We start from the raw sequence: 22,683 nt of genomic DNA, 5'->3' as shown, positions 1-22,683 counted from the left end.
CAGTACTTTAACACCCTCGCCTTTATATTTGAAGAATACAGTTGTATCTTCTACAAGTTTACTAATTTCTCTACCCAAATATACATACCATTTATTAAGGTATTATTATGAAGCACTTAATAAATTAAAAGTGGAGAAATACTACTGCTTCTTATAAACCTTAAGAGATATTCCTTCTGATCTTAAAAGTACTACAGCCCTTATGAAGTGTCCAAACAACATTTTGAAATAAAGAGCACGCCTTAATATTTGAATATAAACGTATTATCCAGCGTATCAAAAACTTTTAAAAATCAACAAGATAAATCAAACCGTCATCTTTTAAAAAGTCATATAAATATAAAATGTTTCGAAACACATGACGGTCCATCGATGTCAATGACGTCAGTGTCCCCTAGAGACCGACTCCGCCCAGAATTTCCCGACAGGCAACAGTACACACCCTTTGACCCGGCGCTTTGTGCTAAACATCCGGGCTAATGTGCAAAGAGAGTGGGAAAGATGGCGGCGTTGGTGTTCCCTGCTGATTGGATGAGAAACTGGGAAAAATCGGGGCGCAGTGAATTGTAAGTTGGAATTTGTCGGATCATTAGACTCGTGGATCTGTTTAGGGCAGTGAGATATGATTAAATGGGTTAGTTTTACTTTTGATGTGAAGCCGATCCATGCACTTTATTATTTATGATTTTTTGCGGCGTCAAAGCTCCGGGAGGTGACGGCGAGGGCCGAGGGCGGACAACCGGCCGCGGGAGTCAAGCTTGAGCAGCCCCGCATTTAGTGAGATTATCCAGATAGAATCTGCACAGGACCTGCCTTGACGTGGATGTGCCTTTGGTCGCGTTTACGTACTTATTTTATACTTTGATAAGAGCTACACTTTCTTGATTACCCCCCATTTCGTCTTCTCGTCGATAAAAAAAAAAAAAATTATTATTTGCGTGTTCTGCACACTAAGAATCAAACTCTTTGGATTTATCATTGTTTGAACTAGTAGCTGTAGCCTACTTGTCTTTATATGCCGATGATATATACGTTCACTGTATTTTTTATGCATTATTATTTATGCGATGTTTAAAGAATGGTTTTCTTTTTTCGTTGCATAAAAATGCATTTAATGCAATGACCCTTAGTTAAATTGGCAGGTAGTGTGGCGCAGTGGTTAAGGCTTTGGATTTAAACCCCGAGATTGTGGGCTTAAATCCCGCCACTGACACTGTGTGACCCTGAGCATATCGCTTTAATTGGAAAAAGAAAATAAGTGTATCTCAGAAGTCCTTTGAATAAAGGCGTCGTCCAAATAAATAAATGTAAATTTAACCTCTGTAATGCTTGCTTTAGGGTTCTTTCACCACTATAGAATCTGAATCGGCCTCCATGTGGTGGTGTTGCATTATCCATCCATTTTGTGTTATCGTCTTTTCTACTTTAAGGTCGCATACACAGTGTAATTTTCCGATAATTCTAAAAGGTATAAATTCTAGTTGTTTGAGAGTACCCAGACAAATCATCGGGTTCTCCTAGAATATGTGAGCTAATTGTACAGGGGATCAGATCAAGAGTCCAACTCGAGACTTCCGAGCGTGTCAGGCTACAATACTAAACTCGGCGCCATCGTGTTCACGAACAGAGCAGCACTTCAACGTTTATGTCTCGTCCTTCAATCTTACTGGTCAGCCGAACGTGTCACACCTTTGCTTTAGGTTTTTTTTATTTAAGATCGTTATCGTCCCAGAATATTTAAGTGCAGATAGTTTTCCCCCAGTTTTCAACTGTTTTTAAACCATTGCCTTCAGTTTAATTTTAGGTTCTAGTTTTTTATTTAGTCATGTTAACCCAAGAAAACATGAAATTTGCTTTCTCAGTTGTAACCAGTCACAGAAATGAAATAAAACGGTGACAAGAGAGGCAAACGCACAAATTCTAAAATAGTAACATCATTTTAAAAAAGTGATTTTTTGCTAACAATTTCTAGAAGTATTAAAAAGTTGTTGGGCACTGAGAAGAAAGGCATTTCTGGAGCAGTTTTGTTTAGGTTTTGAAACTCAGTCTTCCCTTATCGACTCAAGTTAATTTCTGCATGTAATGAGTGTCAGTCATCAGTTGAAATGATTCACAATTTTTTCAGCATTGCCTTCTGACACACACTCACCAAATCATTTATGTCGACCCTAATAACTTTAGCTATATTTTTGGTAATTTGCTGGAATTATTTATAATTTTGATTTGTCAGACCACTAAATTTGACATTGAAGCTTAAAGTAATGGTAGACTGGGTTACAATGCAATAAAAGGACAGCGTGAGGTCCTTCTCCTCTTGTGAATGTGCACATAAACACTTCCAGTCAAATGTTTTTGAACACCTCAGTTTTCCCAGATTTTCTTCATATTTAATCAGTTGAAATGAAATGAATGGCCTAAAATGGTGAAAAGGTAAACACTAACCTTCCATAGATTTCAATTTAAAGTATAGGTTAGCAAAGACTGAAAAAAGGAAATTGAAAATACATAAATGGGTCTTCTTCAGGAAGCAATAGGTTACAACCCACAGATGTTTTGCAGCAATTAAAGTAAATTAAGCCTTGCAAGTTGAAACAAACAATTAATTAGCACAGGAACCCCACTTCTGTGGATTACTTAAAAACCCTCTGTCTGTCTGTCTTAAAGCAGAGTTTGAACAGTCTGAAGTACTACTATGGAAATTAACAAATTAAGTGAGACAGTATATTATTAGTTTAGGCAATTGGAAACTGGAAGGAACTCTGGGTTTGCCAGATCTCTTCCTCATCAATGTCACAACCCAATCAGAAAGCAAGTTTCTGAGAGTCACCAACTTGCATGATTTTTTTTTGTACTTTATGTAAATGGAAGACCTACACTTTTGAGGCTAATAATGCTCTGTGTCATTTAATTTATTATTTGCTGTTTTCTTGCCATTAGTAGTAATTCAGAAAGTGTAGTAACCCAGTCTGTTCCAACTCCGCTTTAAGACAGACAGAGGGATTTTAAGTAATTCACAGAAGTTGGAATGCCTGTGCAAACTGTTTGCTTTAAAATCCTACTCTGTAGGTCCAGCTCTGACCTCTGCATATAATGGTTAAAATTATGTGTACGTACATCACAAAAATGGAAATGAAACGTTATTAAATAAATCGGGAATAAGAGACAAAATGGTCATGCTGTATGCATGCACATATAAATATGTGGAATGTACACATCCTTAACCATTTCTTAATGTATTTCAGAAGTCATCAATCCTTTTTGAAATGGAGATAGAGAAAAAAAATAACTGATTTGCTGATGTCTTTGTGTGATTTAAACATCTTAGTTGGTATTCCACTACTGAAGTGTAAAAGATTTTAGTGAGAAGCATTTAAAAACAAATACCTGTACGCCAAACTGTGAATACATTTTACTAGGTCATTTTATATATGTAAGGGGTATGAGTGAATTGTAGGACATTTACTGTTGCATCAACAGGGAAGTTCTAATTTCAGGTTCCATTTTTTGTTTTCCTTGAATGCTGTTTGTTTACAAAATAAAAATGAGCATGACTTTGTTACATTTTTCCAATTCTATGTGTTTTTATTATCAAATAATCATTTAAAATACAGTGGGGCAAAAAAGTATTCAGTCAGCCACCAATTGCGCAAGTTCTCCCACTTAAAAAGATGAGAGTGGCCTGTAATTTTCATCATAGGTATACCTCAACTATGAGAGACAAAATGATAAAAAAAATCCAGAAAATCACATTGTCTGATTTTTAAATAATTTATTTGCAAATTATGGTGGAAAAGAAGTATTTGGTCACCTACAAACAAGCAAGATTTCTGGCTCTCACAGACCTGTAACTTCTTCTGTAAGAGGCTCCTCTGTCCTCCACTCGTTACCTGTATTATTGGCACCTGTTTGAACTCATTATCAATATAAAAGACACCTGTCCACAACCTCAAACAGTCACACTCCAAACTCCTCTATGGCCAAGACCAAAGAACTGTCAAAGCTGACACCAGAAACAAAATTGTAGACCTGCACCAGGCTAGAAAGACTGAATCTGCAATAGGTAAGCAGCTTGGTGTGAAGAAATCAACTGTGGGAGCAATTATTAAAAAATGGAAGACATACAAGACCACTGATAATCTCCCTCGATCTGGGGCTCCACACAAGATCTCACCCCGTGGGGTCAAAATGATAACAAGAATGGTGAGCAAAAATCCCAGAACCACACGGGGGACCTAGTGAATGACCTGCAGAGAGCTGGGACCAAAGTAACAAAGGCTACCATCAGTAACACACTACGCCGCCAGGGACTCAAATCCTGCAGTGCCAGACGTGTCCCCCTGCTTAAGCCAGTACATGTGCAGGCCCGTCTGAAGTTTGCTAGAGAGCATTTGGATGATCCAGAAGAGGATTGGGAGGATGTCATATGGTCAGATGAAACCAAAATAGAACTTTTTGGTAAAAACTCTACTCGTCGTGTTTGGAGGAGAAAGAATGCTGAGTTGCATCCAAAGAACACCATACCTACTGTAAAGCATGGGGGTGGAAACATCATGCTTTGGGGCTGATTTTCTGCAAAGGGACCAGGATGACTGATCCATGTAAAGGAAAGAATGAATAGGGCCATGTATCGTCAGATTTTGAGTGAAAACCTTCCATCATCAAGGGCATTGAAGATGAAACGTGGCTGGGTCTTTCAGCATGACAATGATCCCAAACACACCGCCCGGGTAACGAAGGAGTGGCTTCGTAAGAAGCATTTCAAGGTCCTGGAGTGGCCTAGCCAGTCTCCAGATCTCAACCCCATAGAAAATCTTTGGAGGGAGATGAAAGTCCATGTTGCTATGCGACAACCCCAAAACATCACTACTCTAGAGGAGATCTGCATGGAGGAATGGGCCAAAATACCAGCAACAGTGTGTGAAAACCTTGTGAAGACTTACAGAAAACGTCTAACCTCTGTCATTGCCAACAAAGGGTATATAACAAAGTATTGAGATGAACTTTTGTTATTGACCAAATACTTATTTTCCACCCTAATTTGCAAATAAATTATTCAAAAATCAGACCATGTGATTTTTGTGGATTTTTTTCTTCCCTCATTTTGTCTCTCATAGTTGAGGTATACCTATGATGAAAATTACAGGTCTCTCTCATCTTTTTAAGTGGGAGAACTTGCACAATTGGTGGCTGACTGAATACTTTTTTGCCCCACTGTATATGCATTTCCTTATATTTAAAAAGTCTATTTTTCAGAGTAACCTCAACTATTGCTGTGAAGAAGACCAGTAAGAAAAGTAATATTTTTTTTCAGGAGTTTTAAAATGTGATTTGTTAATTACGTTTATATTTGTGCACCGCAAAACCTTTACATAAATTTCAATCTCTGCAGCTGTCATTAATTTAAATGGAAGGCGAAACACTTCTTACGTTTAGCCTATTGGGCACCAAACTAGGAATATATTTTGATAATGGATGGAATTTTAGTTCTGTACATTACCACAATGAATTTTAAATGAAACAACTCAGATGCTTTTGAAGTGTAGACTGTCAGCTTTAATTCAGTGGGGTGAACAAAACGATTGCATAAAAATGTGAGGCAACTAAAGCATTTTTTAACACAATCCATTCATTTCAGGGGCTCAAAAGTAATTGGACAATTGACTCAAAGGATATTTCATGGGCAGGTGTGGGCAAGTCCGTCGTTATGTCATTATCAATTAAGCAGATAAAAGGACTGGAGTTGATTTGAGGTGTGGTGCTTGCATGTGGAATATTTTGCTGTGAACAGACAACATCCAGTCAAAGGATCTCTCCGTGCAGGTAAAAGAAGCCATCCTTAAGCTGCTAAAACAGAAAAAACCCATCTGAGAAATTGCTACAATATTACGAGTGGCAAAATCTACAGTTTGGTACATCCTGAGAAAGAAAGCAAGCACTGGTGAACTTGGCAACACAAAAAGACCTGAAGATCCACAGAAGACAGCAGTGGTGGATGATCGCAGAATCATTTCCATGGTGAAGAGAAACCCCTTCACAACAGCCAACCAAGTGAACAACACTCTCCAGGGGGTAGGCATATCGATATCCAAGTCTACCATAAAGAGAAGACTGCATGAAAGTAAATACGGAGGGTGCACTGCAAGGTGCAAGCCACTCATAAGCCTCAAGAATAGAAAGGCTAGATTGGACTTTGCTAAAGAACATCTAAAAAAGCCAGCACAGTTCTGGAAAAACATTCTTTGAACAGATGAAACCAAGATCAACCTCTATCAGAATGATGGCAAGAAAAAAGTATGGAGAAGGTGTGGAACAGCTCATTATCCAAAGCATACCACATTATCTGTAAAACACGGTGGATCAGTGTGATGGCTTGAGGGCGTGCATGGCTGCCAGTGGCACTGGGACACTAGTGTTTATTGATGATGTGACACAGGACAGAAGCAGCCGAATGAATTCTGAAGTGTTCAGAGACATACTGTCTGCTCAAATCCAGCTAAATGCAGTCAAATTGATTGGGCGGTGTTTCATGATACAGATGGACAATGACCCAAAACATACAGCCAAAGTAACCCAGGATTTTATTAAAGCAAAGAAGTGGAAAATTCTTGAATGGCCAAGTCAGTCACCTGATCTTAACCCAATTGAGCATGCATTTCACTTGTTGAAGACTAAACTTCGAACAGAAGGGCCCACAAATAAAAAGCAACTGAAAGCCGCTGCAGTAAAGGCCTGGCAGAGCATTAAAAAGGAGGAAACCAAGCATCTGGTGATCTCCATGAGTTCCAGACTTCAGGCTGTATTGCCAGCAAAGGGTTTTCAACCAAGTATTAGAAATGAACATTTTATTTCCAGTTATTTAATTTGTCCAAATACTTTTGAGCCCCTGAAATGAAGGGATTGTGTTTAAAAAATGCTTTAGTTGCCTCACATTTTTATGCAATCGTTTTGTTCACTCCACTGAATTAAAGCTGAAAGTCTGCACTTCAACTGCATCTGAGTTGTTTCATTTAAAATTCATTGTGGTAATGTACAGAACCAAAATTAGAAAAAAGTTGTCTCTGTCCAAATATTTATGGACCTAACTGTAGTATACTCACTAATCATGATGCTAGAAAGTAAATGCTTGTTGCATGCTGATTAGCATGAGCAAGTATGAATTTCACTATATTCTGTACAATAATGACCATGTAAATCTATAAGTAATATTTGATTTCAATTACGGCATGTCCACACTGTAGTGAATGCAGTCAAGTTTCAAGCCAAACATTGAAGCAGTGAAGGAAAAACAAAAAATTACTTTTAAGTTATGACAATCTGTCTGTGACATTTTCAAAATTAAGTAGATGTTCTTCATGCTTGGATCTGAGTGATACTGTGGCTTTATGATAGCTGAGTACTGTTTTTCCTGTGATAACAGAAGTGATTTGATATTATCTGTTATGCGACCGACATGTGGAGTGAACTGCATTATGCTTTTATAAATAAAATTTATTATTATGTTCAGAATTTTTTTCTCTTGTATTTTGTACCCCCATATTCTTTTACAAACAAACACTTTATTGTTAAATTAATAATTATTAGCATTTCCCTGGACTGTTCGTGGGTTATTTCTTTGCTTTAACAGAATTTATCTGGTACTGTCAATGTTGTTTTTATTTTCTGTGCCATTCTGTAACTTTTGTACAGAATACTTTTGATCTTCTTTCAAACAAAATGGATGTCTTTGCTTGTGTCACTGAAGAACCGTTCTTTTATAGGAATTGTCATTTTTATAGGGGCCTGATGTTTTACCTAAAAAAAAAAAGAGAACCAAATTTAACAGGCTTAAAGATGGACACTGTAACCTAAAATTGTTAACTTTAGGTTTTGAATGTTATGCACAGCTTGTGGCTGCAGATTTTTGTTCTAACCAGGTTCTGTTTTTAGTTCTCCTAGCCTAATATTTTTTACTTTTGAAATCTAATATGAGAAAATAATAAGAGGTTGATCAAAACTTTTAGATTATATATTGATTCTATATTTAGTTGTGTTATATTCATTATTTTTACAGACACTCTGTGTTTTAAGTCATCATTGTGAATCTATGGAAAAACAACAATTAATAAAGTATTCTTGCACATTAAAACAGTTTTGGCAGCTGAAACTGTAATTAGATATGTGGCATTCCATTTCAGTACATATAACATTAATCTGAAAAAATATTTTTTAAAGGGATTGTTTATTGCCTTACAGAGTGCTCTACATTCATTTAAGAAATCCTGTTAAGGACCATTTTTCCTGTGCATTCTATTTCCTCAGTGTACTATTTTTTCCTTTGGGGAGTCTTGCATTTGAGTTCAGTGATATCCACATTCTGTTTAATGGTGCTGTCATGGTGACGATACCAACAGCATGTCTTTCCCTGTGGAATCCTTGAAGGGCTCAGTTTCTTCTTTAATCATTATTTTAGTAGTTGTATATAATAAAGGTAAAATGCACAATGGTTATTGTGCACTGTAAAGTAATTTGCTACATTATTGTAATGGCAGATGTTTATTGTAGCAATTTTCCTATTATGGTCTATAAGAACTTTGTTTTAATTTTCAGTACAGTATTTGTTTTCTCAGATTTTCACTCATATTTGTGTTTTTCTGTTTTAGGTTTCAGTGTTTTAAAAAATATTTAGAAATATCAATAAACATAGAACTCATTTATTTGAATAGGTTTTATTTTAGTAAAAATGATGTGCTAGATACCTTTATAGATTAGTAACAACAAGGGGGCTCTGCCCCCTGCTCGCTTCGCTCGCCTACCCCCGGTGTTGGGTAAACTGAAATACATTGATGAATGTATGAGATATATTGGAGAGTAAAGGTGTAGATGACGAACAAAGGAAGTATATTCATTACTCCTAATGAATGTTCACTAATAGTGGACTCATTACAGAATGCGTACCTGCTTTGCTTCTGCAGTTTCAGACGCGTGTTGTAGGCGCCTGTGGAGCTGTATAGTTTTGGAGCCGTGATCGTGACTCCATTAGTTCTCCGTTGTTTACCGTTAGTAATATGAATAATTGCACTTACTGTTAATACGGAGCGTTTTCTGTGGTTATACTGTTAATAATGCATCACTGTAATGTGATTCACTTATGCTGTATAGTTTGGACGTGTGAGGATGACGTACGTTCAATACGGAGCGTTTGTTTATTCTTATTACAGTTTGGTCGTGTGAGGATGACGCACGTTTAAAACGCAGCGTTCGTTTATTCTTATTACGCGTTGTAGGCGCCTTCGGCTCTCGTACTAACTCGCGCCTTCCGTACTATTATGCTGTGTATGGTGGACCTTTGTGGATTCCGTACATTTTCCCGTTTCACTTTGGGGCAGGGGGCTGAATCCTCTTTTTTGTGTGGCTGTGTCGTTACCTATGGGCGCGTTGCCTCATTTCTTATTTACGTTAGTTGAGCTCCTTTGTTTTTGAGCCGTGACGCGTTGTAGGCGCTTATTTATGTTAGTTGAGTTAATATTATACCTCCGGTGCCGTGTGTGTGTTTCATGTGGTAGTCGTTGTAGGCGCATGCGCCCTCCGTACTATCTCGGGTTTGACTATGCTGTGTTTTGTGGACGTTTGGGGACGCCGTACTCTCTCCGGTTTGATTGTGGGGCGGGACGCCAAAGCCTGTTGTGTTTGTTTTGTCTGTGAGTACTCATATTATTGTATTACTGTAATGTGAGTCACATATGCTGTGGAGTCTGTATCTCTGGGGCTTCTGTACCATCTTGGGGGGTCTGCCTGCGGTGTGTTAGATGCGCGTTGTAGGCGCACGCACCTTCCGTACTATGTCGGGTGTGACTATGCTGTGTAGTGTGGACGGTTAAGGTTCCGTATTGTCTGTGCTCGTTGCTTTATTTCGTATTTCCGTTAGTTGAGTTCTTTCGGTTTTGGTGGTGTATCCTCTTTATTTTGTGGCTGTGTCGTTACCTATGGGCGCGTTGCCTCATTTCTTATTTACGTTAGCTGAGCTCCTTCATTATTGAGCTGTGACTCCTTCGTTCTCGGTGGATCAGACTTCGCTCGCTGTCGGCGCCTGCGCACTATGTCTCCTGCATCCATGGGCATGCCATGTACCTGCGTCCATATCCGGTTTATCATTCTCGGTTAGTAATATGGATATAAAGTATTTCAGTGTGTGTTTCTGCAGAGTACAAGTGTATTTGTTCATTATTGTGTTGATAGTGTAAATGATTGTTTCTTTATGTACATTTATTTTCACACCATGTGTGATGACCAATACTTTGTAGATCTGTTTCCCAATATCATGCATGCTACTTTGTAATTTTCTGCCTGGATTATTTTAGAACTTATATTTCCACCCTTTTTTTGATTTGTATTTATCTCTAACAATAGCTTAATCAAATAATTCTCCAAAAAGTAAAAGTAATCTTAAAATTTTAATGTTTCAGGCTATTCACTGGTCAGAAGCAGAAAACTCATTCCATCTTTATCGAGTATTTAGCAGCCTTTTGTTACTTAGGCAGAATTGTTACTTTCATTTATTACATAACTTGCTTAACCTAGAAACTGTGTGTTTCCCCCCTTGACCCCTTAAAAAATCTTTTAGCATTTTAATATGTAGTAGCTTTTTTGGTACCGGAGGAGTAACAAATGACAAAATATACTTTAATATATTGATTATCGTATAAATGTACATCGATATAGCTAGCATATTATATATAATATGACAAGGACATCTGATTTGCGTGTCTAACCATTGGATTCTTTGCTTAATTTTGTGATGTATTTATTATGTGCATTACAGTCAGTATGAAATATCCTTGGCTTTGTTCTCTTTGATATTGTCCAATAAGACGATTTTTTTTTTTGTGAAAGGTTGTGTCCTATGCATCTTCTATGCAAAAGTGCGTGATTCATAAATATCCATCCATTTTCCAACCTGCTGAGTCTGAACACAGGGTCACGGGGGTCTGCTGGAGCCAATCCCAGCCAACACAGGGCACAAGGCAGGAACCAATCCTGGGCAGGGTGCCAACCCACCGCAGGAGTGATTCATAAATCTTAATGTAAAAATAGGAATAATAGTATAAATATAAAAAGACATTTAGCAATTAGAATATTCTGCTCATCTGTATTACATTTTTTTTCTGTAATTGTTAAAGGGGATTAAAGAGAAACTGAGTTTAGTGTTGTCTGTTATTCATTATTTGCCTGTTCCAGTCCAGAACACTTAACTGGCATCCATTGCTGAGAAATATCTGGTTCTGTACACCTTTTTTTACATTGTGGTTAACATCTGTGAGCAGTTGCAAGCTATTTTGTGTGCAGTAATCACTTTTTACTTTGATTACATCACTTTATTTCTGCTGACAATCCTGTTTGTATGAAGGTGTCATTACATTTGAAGGTTGTAGCTGTTTTTGTTATGTGTGTGTGGTGTGTGTTTTTTTTTTATTATTAAAACAACTGTCATAAGCTTCGTTATGCTTTGCTGTCATCGCAAAAAAAAATCACATATGATACAAGTGTGTTTGCAGAACCTAGAATGTTTAATCCATCTTTGAATACTTAACAGTATTTAATTATTTTTAATCAGTATATTCAAGCCTTAATCTGATATTGACACCCCTAGTGGTATCGTGTCATCTCAGTCCTTGTTTTGAGTCTGGTCATATGGAAACTTTTGTGCAAAAAAAAAAAAAAAAAAAAGAAGTTTTTAAATATCAATTTTTTTTTATTTACAGTGCATCCAAAAAGTATTCATAGTGCATCACTTTTTCCACATTTTATGTTACAGCCTTATTCCAAAATGGATTAAATTCATTTTTTTCTTCAGAATTCTACACACAACACCCCATAATGAACACGTGAATAAAGTTTACTTGAGGTTTTTGCAAATTTATTAAAAATAAAAAAACTGAGAAATCACATGTACATAAGTATTCACAGCCTTTGCTCAATACTTTGTCGATGCACCTTTGGCAGCAATTTCAGCCTCAAGTCTTTTTGAATATGATGCCACAGGTTTGGCACACCTATACTTGGCCAGTTTCGCTCATTCCTCTTTGCAGCACCTCTCAAGCTCCATCAGGTTGGATGGGAAGCGTCGGTGCTCAGCCATTTTAAGATCTCTCCAGAGATGTTCAATTGGATTCAAGTCTGGGCTCTGGCTGGGCCACTCAAGGACATTCACAGAGTTGTCCTGAAGCCACTCCTTTGATATCTTGGCTGTGTGCTTAGGGTCGTTGTTCTGCTGAAAGATGAACCGTCGCCCCAGTCTGAGGTCAAGAGCGCTCTGGAGCAGGTTTTCATCCAGGATGTCTCTGTACATTGCTGCAGTCATCTTTCCCTTTATCCTGAATAGTCTCCCAGTCCCTGCCGCTGAAAAACATCCCCACAGCATGATGCTGCCACCACCATGCTTCACTGTAGGGATGGTGCCAGGTTTCCCCCAAATGTGATGCCTGGCATTCACACCAAAGAGTTCAATCTTTGTCTCATCAGACCAGATAATTTTCTTTCTCATGGTCTGAGAGTCCTTCAGGTGTCTTTTGGCAAACTCCAGGCGGGCTGCCATGTGCCTTTTACTAAGGAGTGGCTTCCGTCTGGCCACTCTACCATACAGGCCTGATTGGTGGATTGCTGCAGAGATGGTTGTCCTTCTGGAAGGTTCTCCTCTCTCCACAGATGACCTCTGGAGCTCTGACAGTGACCATCGGGTTCTTGGTCACCTCCTTGACTAAGGCCCTTCTCCCCCGATCGCTCAGTTTAGATGGCCGGCCAGCTCTAGGAAGAGTCCTGGTGGTTTCGAACTTCTTCCACTTAAGGATGATGGAGGCCACTGTGCTCATTGGGACCTTCAAAGCAGCAGAAATTTTTCTGTAACCTTCCCCAGATTTGTGCCTCGAGACAATCCTGTCTCGGAGGTCTACAGACAATTCCTTTGACTTCATGCTTGGTTTGTGCTCTGACATGAACTGTCAACTGTGTGTGCCTTTCCAAATCATGTCCAGTCAACTGAATTTACCACAGGTGGACTCCAGTTAAGCTGCAGAAACATCTCAAGGATGATCAGGGGAAACGGGATGCACCTGAGCTCAATTTTGAGCTTCATGGCAAAGGCTGTGAATACTTATGTACATGTGCTTTCTCAATTTTTTTATTTTTAATAAATTTGCAAAAACCTCAAGTAAACTTTTTTCACGTTGTCATTATGGGGTGTTGTGTGTAGAATTCTTAGGAAACAAATGAATTTAATCCATTTTGGAATAAGGCTGTAACATAACAAAATGTGGAAAAAGTGATGCGCTGTGAATACTTTCTGGATGCACTGTATTTAATGAGATTTGTTGTATTGTTTATCAGAGGAATTGGAGGTGAAATACTTTGTAGCATTTTTCTTTTAGGTACAACATTAAAAACAATAGATAAAAACAGAGTATGGTAATGTAGATCTTACTGCTTGCTTTTTTTATGGTCCTATTTTCCAGAAAACAGTGTGTAAAAATTTTTTATCATGTTTTGTCAGTTTATTACAAACATGTCACTGGTAGAATCTTCTTTGATTTGTTAGGAAAGCGTCATTTTAAGTTCATCATTAGATCGTCTTCCTTACCCTCTGTCTTGTGCTACATTTTGTGATGTGAATCTCTTATATAATTAAGATTTACTCAGCACTTAAGTTTCATTGTTTATTGATGTTTGTTTTCATTTTCAGCCATGGAACTTGCTTAGTAAAACTAATTTTACACCCTCTTTTTAGTTTACAGTTATGTCGAAATCTTTCAGAAAGTAAGCCCAGTGATAATGTAGCGCTAAGGGGTAAGTGATTTTTGATTCTGCTATTCTTTTATGTTTATGTGTGTGTATATGTGTAAAATATACTGCACATACATACACAGATAAAAACAGTGTATGTACAGTATCTCACAAAAGTGAGTACACCCCCTCACATTTTTGTAAATATTTTATTATATCTTTTCATGGGACAACACTGAAGATAACACACTTCGATACAATGTAAAGTGTACAGCTTGTATAACAGTGTAAATTTGCTGTCCCCTCAAAATAACTCAACACACAGCCATTAATGTCTAAACCGTTGGCAACAAAAGTGAGTACACCCCTAAGTGAAAAATATCCACATTGTGCCCAAAGTGTCAATATTTTGTGTGGCCACCATTATTTTCCAGCACTGCCTTAACTCTCTTGGACATGGAGTTCACTATATCTTCACAGGTTGCCACTGGAATCCTCTTCCACTCCTCCATGACAACATCACGGAGCTGGTGGATGTTAGAGACCTTGCGCTCCTCCACCCTCCGTTTGAGGATGCTCAATAGGGATTAGGTCTGGAGACCTGCTTAGCCAGTCCATCACCTTTATCCTCAGTTTCTTTAGCAAGGTAGTGGTCGTCTTGGAGGTGTGTTTGGGGTCGTTGTCATGTTGGAATATTGCCCTGCGGCCCAGTTTCTGAAGGGAGGGGATCATGCTGTGCTTCAGTATGTCACAGAACATGTTGGCATTCATGGTTCCCTCAATGAACTGTAGCTCCCCAGTGCCGGCAGCACTCATTCAGCCCCAAACCATGACACTCCCACCACCATGCTTGACTGTAGGCAAGACAAACTTGTCTTTGTACTCCTCACCTGGTTGCCGCCACACACGCTTGACACCATCTGAACCAAATAAGTTCATCCTGGTCTCATCAGACCATAGGGCATGGTTCCAGTAATCCATGTCCTTAGTCTGCTTGTCTTCAGCAAACTGTTTGCGGGCTTTCTTGTGCATCATCTTTAGAAGAGGCTTCCTTCTGGGACGACAGCCATGCAGACCAGTTTGATGCAGTGTGCGGCGTATGGTCTGAGCACTGATAGGCTGACCCCCCACCCCTTCAACCTCTGCAGTAATGCTGGCAGCACTCATGTCTATTTTCAAAAGTCAACCTCTGGATATGACGTTGAGCACATGCACTCAACTTCTTTGGTCGACCATGGAGAGGCCTGTTCTGAGTGGAACCTGTCCTGTTAAACCGCTGTATAGTCTTGGCCACCGTGCTGCAGCTCAGTTTCAGGGTTTTGGCAATCTTCTTATAGCCTAGGCCATCTTTATGTAGAACAGTTCTATTTTTCAGATCCTCAGAGAGTTCTTTGCCATGAGGTGCCATGTTGAACTTCCAGTGACCAGTGTGAGAGCAATAACACCAAATTTAACATACCTGCTCCCCAATCACACCTGAGACCTTGTAACACTAACGAGTCACATGCCACTGGGGAGGGAAAATGGCTAATTGGGCACAATTTGGACATTTTACATTTAGGGGTGTACTCACTTTTGTTGCCAGCGGTTTAGACATTAATGGCTATGTGTTGTTATTTTGAGGGGATAGCAAATTTACACTGTTGTACAAGCTGTACACTGACTACTTTACATTGTTTCAAAGTGTCATATCTTCAGTGTTGTCTCATGAAAAGATATAATAAAATATTTACAAAAATGTGAGGGTTGTACTCACTTTTGTGAGATACTGTATGTATGTAAAATATACATACATACACACAGACATGGACAACTGTGTTGGTACCCCTCCATGAAAAAAGAACCCACAATTGTTGCTGACAAAAGTAATTAGCACCCATTATTGCTTATTCTGTATTTGGTCATAATCAGACTTTTATTTAGAGTTTTGAAGCAACAAAATATTTCAAATAATAACACAGATGAAAATGGCATGGACACAAATGGTAGGACCCCTAAAATAATATTTTGTTGCACAACATTTCGAGGCAGTCGCTGTAGACAAGCAGTTCGTGGAGCTCTCGGTGTGATTTCTACACCTGTCGATGGGTAGTTTGGCCCCACTGTTCCTGAACATACTGACTCTAGCTATCGATGTTCGATAGGATTCAAATCTGGTATTATAGTAGGCCACTTCAGAATAGTCCAATGTTTTTTTTCTTTGCCATTCTTGGATGCTTTTTGTTATGTGTTTTTGGTTATTATCCTTTTGGAAGATCCATGAACATTGACTGAGCTTTCTGACACTAGGCAGTATGTTTCGTTCCAGAATGTCATGATAGTCTTGACTTCATTCTTCCCTGCACAGACTTAAGCCACCCTGCTTAATTGAGCCTCCCCTGTGTTTTGTAGTAGGTTTTTTTTTGAAAGCTTCATTTTTTTTTTCATCTGTGGACATAGAACTGATGTGACTTGCCAAAATGATCTAGTTTTGTCTCATTTGTCCAAAGGCGGTCGATTGTCATGAGGTCGCTGGAAAGGTGTGTGTTTGACGCTCCCAATATCTATGCAAAAGCACAAAGGTTCAAGTCTTGAGTCTGGCTGCTTCCTGTTTTGCTATATGGTTGTGAGACCTGGACGCTAACCTGTGACCTGAGGCAAAGACTGGACTCTTTTGGTATTATGTCTCTTCAGAGAATCCTTGGGTAACGCTGGTTTGACTTTGTGTCAAATGAGTGATTTCTCTTGGGAGTCCTGAATGAGGCACATTACCTACATTGTGAGGGAGTGTCATTTACAGCGCTATGGCCATGTGGTGTGATTCTTCGAGGGTGATCTGGCTAACAGGATGTGTTGAGGACCCAAGTGGCTGGACTAGGCCAAATGGATGCCCACGTAACACTTGGCTGCGGAAAATAGAGGGTAATTTCTGGAGGGTGGGAATGGACTACGTGTCTGCCTGGGGGGTTGCCAACCAGGATTCCAAGGTTTTCTGTCGTGTGGTGGGTGTGGCAACGCACTGTACCAATACATTCTCCCTGACCTGACCTGAGTGACCTGTCCAAAGGATTTTCTTCCAGAAGCATTGTGGCTTGTCAGTAACCATTTTAGCAAATTCCAGTCTAGTGTTTTTATGTTCTTCTTTCAACAGTGGAGCGCTCCTGGATCTTATTGAGCTAAATGTAATTCAGAAAGAAATGGATGGTATGATCAGACATCAAGGACATTGACCTTGGAGTTCAGCTTGTATCTCTTTGGAAGTTGTCCTCGTTTTTTGTTTCCCATTCTCACTAGTCTTCTGCCCATTCTGGTGTGGATTTTCCTGTTGCAGCCATGTCCTGGGAGGTTGACTGCAGTCCAATGGACCTTAAATTTCTTAATATTTGCTGCTGTTGACATAGGAAAATCGAGCTACTTGGAGATGGTCTTATAGACTTTTACATAGAAATTTGTTAATGGCATTTTGTTTCTGATATCCTCGGACAACACTCTCCTTTGTTTTCTCTTGTCTGTGTTCAGTGTGGAATGTATGATGATACCAAACAGCAGAGTGACTAGTTTTTGCTATTTAAATAGGTCAATTGACTGAATGCATGATTGGAGACGTGCGATACTAATTAAAGAAAACAGGTAGTTAGAAAAACCATTCTACTCCTGTTGTTTATGATGTGTTCTAGGGATACCTACAAATGTGTTAAGGCTATTTTAGAATATTTTTGTAGAATAAGCAATACTTTATTTACTTTGATACATGCTTTGCTTTACTTGATGACATATCAAAAGAATGCAAGTACAAACAGGACAATTGCTTTTTATCTCGTCACTTTTCAATAGGCATACAGCACTATTTCAATGAAATGTAGGGATACCGACACATTTGTCCATATTGTTGTCTGTATCTTCAGTGTTGTCCCATGAAAAGATATAATAACTTCTGTGATGAATATTTTTGTGTTTGCCTTTTTTCCCCCATCCAGATATCCAAGCAGCCTTTTATGAACTTACATGGCATTGCATTAAAGGAAACCTCAAACTTGAGCAGGTTGCGGCAGTACTAACTGATGTAATGGTAAGTTTGTTAGTAATTTTAGTACTGCTTGTTGAACTTTGAAACATGGCTAAGTAGAGTAAGATTTATGATTTTCAAAATATACACTGCTTTAAATCGATTTTGCTGGTGTCTGCTGCATTGTGTTTATGTGGGCTGATTATTTTACTTGGCTGCAAGTATTCAGTGGAGTTTTGCAAAATGGTCACTTGTTTTTAAAATTTTAACTTTGAAAACTTTATATTTTAGGAATTACGAGAGGATATGTCATCCGTTTTAGCAGATGTGTTCTGCATTTTAGGTATGTTTTTATTTTTGTATTTTTTACCGTACTTTAAATTACAAAGACTATCTGAGAGCAAGTCTGCTTTGTGTTTTTTGAGTGTGTGAGTACAGAGTTCTGCCTTCTGTGACAATGCATGTTAATGTCATTTACTGTTGTTAATAAATATGCTCTGTTTCAAACTGGTTAGTGTGCATTCTCTGACAAGATAATATTCTCAATATGCTTGGTTCTGGCCTTACCTGTCAACATACTTCAGACTTTTGTGAATTCATGTCTGAGCCGATGTTGACTACTCACTAACACTCCTGTTCTTCACACGTGCTGCTTAATCTTTTCCTTAATAAGTTTCCTCAATTATTTACTGGTTATGCACATTTAGGTTACTGTCAGCCTGTCCTCCTTTGGAGTGTGTCCTGGCATTGCTTTTCCTGCCTCAGTGATGTAGGTCCTCCTTGGCATTTTTTTCCAAAATAGGCTGGTTTCAACACAGTTGATCACTTGTTGGAGAAAAAAAAAAAACCCCTCAGCCTTACTAAAGTCACTAAATTCTTCCACATATTTCTCAGCAAATTCTTTGCTTGAACTTGCACCCTTCCCATGCCTAATCACACTATACATGCCACTTCTCCTCCTACATTTCTCAAACCATTCTTTAAAAGCTTTGAACACATCAGTATCAGTACTTGTTCCAGGGTTTTTATTTAACAGGTGATCATGTAATCACCTTGCTTTTTCACAAATTATAGCCTCAGAAACACTATTGCCAACTTACTAATTCTTGTTTATCCAAATCAGGAACAATTTTTCCACTTCTTCAGTCATCTGTGATCTTTGTTTAATAAGAACTTTCAGTCCTTTTTGCAACATCAACTCCTTTAATTGCCTCTTTATTTTTTGAGTATGGTACAGATTGTTGATTTCGCCTTACTAAAATGCATAGCAAGATCCAAGACACGAACATCATTTTCATGTTTGGATGTGATTTCTCTTTTCACTTCTTTTGTGGTTCTAACAATTCTTCTTTTTGCTTTGCTGCTATCCCTATCCTTTTTTGGTCCCATGGTGACTTATTTAATAATTATTTATTTTAAAGGAAACTATAAAACACAAAGAAAATCAAGAAAAGGCACTTTAAAATTGTGCAGGAGTAACTGGTGCTCTCCCGCCATATATCTCCGCCCATGGAGCACATGGTTGCCAGTTTGCTTGTTTGGAAACCGGTGTGTTTTTTGTTCAGAAACTATGTTTAGGAACTGATTTGTTTGAGAGGAGAGTCATTTGACAACCGAGGTTCCATGGTACTTTTGCAAAGCACTTTAAGTTTGTTTTATTTGTGCTTTACATGCACTTATTTTTGTTTTCTTTCCCTCCCTTTGAATGATTCTACTAGGGTGATTTTTATTATAGGTTTCATTTTGTCAAGATATCTTTAACTTTCCAACTGCTTTGGATAAGGAACCCTGTGACTGTCCAATAATCAAGCTGAAAGAGGCATGGAATTACCTGCTTTCATCAAAACTGTTATAAGGCAATATAGCCAATACTATCAAACATTAGTATATTCTTGTGGGATTAAGTGAATTATTTCTCTCTATGTAGTGAAGTAATTTTAGATTTCAGACTGTTAATCATTCAGATGTTGCCTGAAACATGCCCGCAGTATTGTAAATTAATATATTTTCTTTGTTCTGTTTTAGATATAGAAACCAATTGTTTAGAAGAAAAAAACAAACGCGATCACTTTACCCAGTTGGTTGGAGCATGTTTGGTAAGTAATTTGTGTAATTGTTTTATCTGTTCTCTCCCTCTGCCATTGGAAGGCATTGTACCGGGTGAAAAAAAGAATTTATTTAAAGTGCAAATAATGAATAACAAAAATTACCTACCTTTATATATGCTGTTTTCAAATGATATTTCTAAGGATGTCCTAAAATATCTGAAACACAAAGGGTTTTGATAAATATTTAAACATAGACAATTCATAGAAATTTTTGGATGACATGAAGTACAGCTTAATGTGCCATATGGTCTTTAGTGAACTCACCTTGCATGCTGTCTGCGTTGCGTAGCTCTTCATTTTCAGTGTTCTAACACTGCACTTTATGGCAGTGTTTATATTTTCTTCACAGGGAGCTAGTATAGCTTTAATTGTCGTTGTGGATGTGAAAAAAATAACACTGTTTAGGAATTGCTTTATGAAACTCTGATTGGGATAGGATAATCCTCTAAGTGTGTTTAAGAACATGATTTAAAAACAAAGTGGTATGAACTGGTTTGTCAGATACATTCACTGGTTTGTCAGATACATTCACTCTGTCGCTTGTTATATTATACTTTCATTAATAATAATAAAATAATAATAATTCATTACATTTATATAGCGCTTTTCTCAGTACTCAAAGCGCTGTCCACACAGGGAGGAACCGGGAAGCGAACTCACAATCTTCCACAGTCTCCTTACTGCAAAGCAGCAGCACTACCACTGCGCTACCTGTGAGGATAGCTGTCAACATTCTGTGCTGTTAGCTGTGCTTTTGTTGGGATGCAGATGAGCCCTGATGTATTAATTCATGACAGATTGAGTCAAAATTATGTTAACACTAATGGTACTGCTATGTATATACTTGTATGCAATTTTTGTGGACAAATTATGTGCCACATATGGTACATGCGTTGAACATGATGGCGAACAGGTGGAGACATTCCTGTAAAGCATCTTGCACATATGAAGTATCTTTTGTGAATAAATTGTTTCCGCCATTCAAATGTTAACATAATTTTGACTCGCCCTGTATATGAGCACACAGAGTAGTAGGCATTGTTTATGCAGTTGAGCACTGAAAAGTTGTAGTGCCTTGCAATTATATAGTAAATGTGGTGAAATTTAATTTTAAAATCGCTTGTAGTAAAATTAAAGAAAGCAAATTTCCACAGTTGAAAATTCCACACTTTTCGTTTACATGGTTCACTCAATGATCATAAACAATGTCAAAACATAGTGTTACGATTTCTATGGCAGCACACTTTGCAGTGAGGGGTTAAAAATATAGGGATCATTGGAGCTCTAGTGCTGAATGAACAGTGCAAAATAAAATTGTCCTGGAGGTAAAAATAATTGTAGACCCCGTCTTGATGCGTTGAACGTTTAACTGACTACAAAAATATGTTTAACCTGTAGATAAAATAAACATCATATCCGTACTTCACATGAAACAGTTTGTTTCCATTATTTAGAGACCAGATACTTCTTGTAAAATTTTGTATTGACTTCATTGTCTCCCTTCAATTGTTTGACTAAGTTGTTTGTTTTAGCCTCTTTAGTTTGTATCATTCGGTAACAAATTTTACATAAAGTCTTGCATGTTTTGTTGTGGTTTTCTGTCTACGTTTTCAATAAAACTGAAGTATTTTGCAGCCATTTTTCTCAATTAAGTGTCCTGGTGAAGGCTCCAACAGCACTGAAGTTGACTTTTTTTTTTTTTTTAAACACATGAGTGGGTGTAAACAGGTCAGAAACTCCAGCCATGTTGAATGATATCATGAGACTCAATTGTCAAAAGCCAGACCAAACCAGAAATGCATTCATAATGTGTGCTATACAATAGATACTATGAAGAATGAGTGTTGAATTAATTTTAAAATTGATACTTATCCATCTTTCAATTCTTTTAATAACTCGACTCCCTATTGAAGGTAGTTGTGTAACCCAGTGCTATACAGTGCATCCAGAAAGTATTCACAGCGCATCACTTTTTCCACATTTTGTTATGTTACAGCCTTATTCCAAAATGGATTAAATTCATTTTTTTTCCTCAGAATTCTACACACAACACCCCATAATGACAACGTGAAAAAAGTTTGAGATTTTTGCAAATTTATTAAAAATAAAAAAAATGAGAAATCACATGTATATAAGTATTCACAGCCTTTGCTCAATACTTTGTCGATGCACCTTTGGCAGCAATTACAGCCTCAAGTCTTTTTGAAGATGATGCCACAAGCTTGGCACACCTATCCTTGGCCAGTTTCGCCCATTCCTCTTTGCAGCACCTCTCAAGCTCCATCAGGTTGGGTGGGAAGCTTTGGTGCACAGCCATTTTAAGATCTCTCCAGAGATGTTCAATCGGATTCAAGTCTGGGCTCTGGATGGGCCACTCAAGGACATTCACAGAGTTGTCCAGAAGCCACTTCTTTGATATCTTGGCTGTGTGCTTAGGTTTCATTGTCCTGCTGAAAGATGAACTGTCGTCCCAGTCTGAGGTCAAGAGCACTCTGGAGCAGGTTTTCATCCAGGATGTCTCATTACATTGCTGCAGTCATCTTTTCCTTTATCCTGTCTAGTCTCCCAGTCCCTGCCGCTGAAAAACATCCCCACAGCATGATGCTGCCACCACCATGCTTGGTGGGTGGTATTGGCCTGGTGATGAGCGGTGCCTGGTTTCCTCCAAACGTGACGCCTGGCATTCACACCAAAGAGTTCAATCTTTGTCTCATCAGACCAGAGAATTTTCTTTCTCATGGTCTGAGAGTCCTTCAGGTGCCTTTTGGCAAACTCCAGGTGGGCTGCCATGTGCCTTTTACTAAGGAGTGGCTTCCGTCTGGCCACTCTACCATACAG

At 38.3% G+C, this 22,683-nt stretch overlaps 1 protein-coding gene across 1 annotated transcript in view; it reads left to right on the top strand.

Moving 5' to 3' along the window:
- Positions 1-442: 442 nt before the first annotated feature.
- The window catches only part of thoc2 (THO complex 2), a 139,666-nt gene continuing 117,425 nt past the window's right edge, over positions 443-22,683 (top strand). The window contains exons 1-5 of the mRNA XM_028815451.2: positions 443-566; positions 13,757-13,815; positions 17,709-17,800; positions 18,029-18,080; positions 19,763-19,833. Coding sequence (XP_028671284.1) covers positions 502-566; positions 13,757-13,815; positions 17,709-17,800; positions 18,029-18,080; positions 19,763-19,833 — 339 coding nt within the window. The 5' untranslated portion in view covers positions 443-501. The remainder of the gene's footprint in view (positions 567-13,756; positions 13,816-17,708; positions 17,801-18,028; positions 18,081-19,762; positions 19,834-22,683) is intronic.

The sequence above is a fragment of the Erpetoichthys calabaricus genome, chromosome 12 (genome assembly GCF_900747795.2).
Source record: "Erpetoichthys calabaricus chromosome 12, fErpCal1.3, whole genome shotgun sequence".
NCBI lineage: Eukaryota > Metazoa > Chordata > Cladistia > Polypteriformes > Polypteridae > Erpetoichthys > Erpetoichthys calabaricus.
The sequence above is the reverse complement of the archived record's forward strand: the minus strand, read 5'-3'. Positions and strand labels throughout refer to the sequence as shown.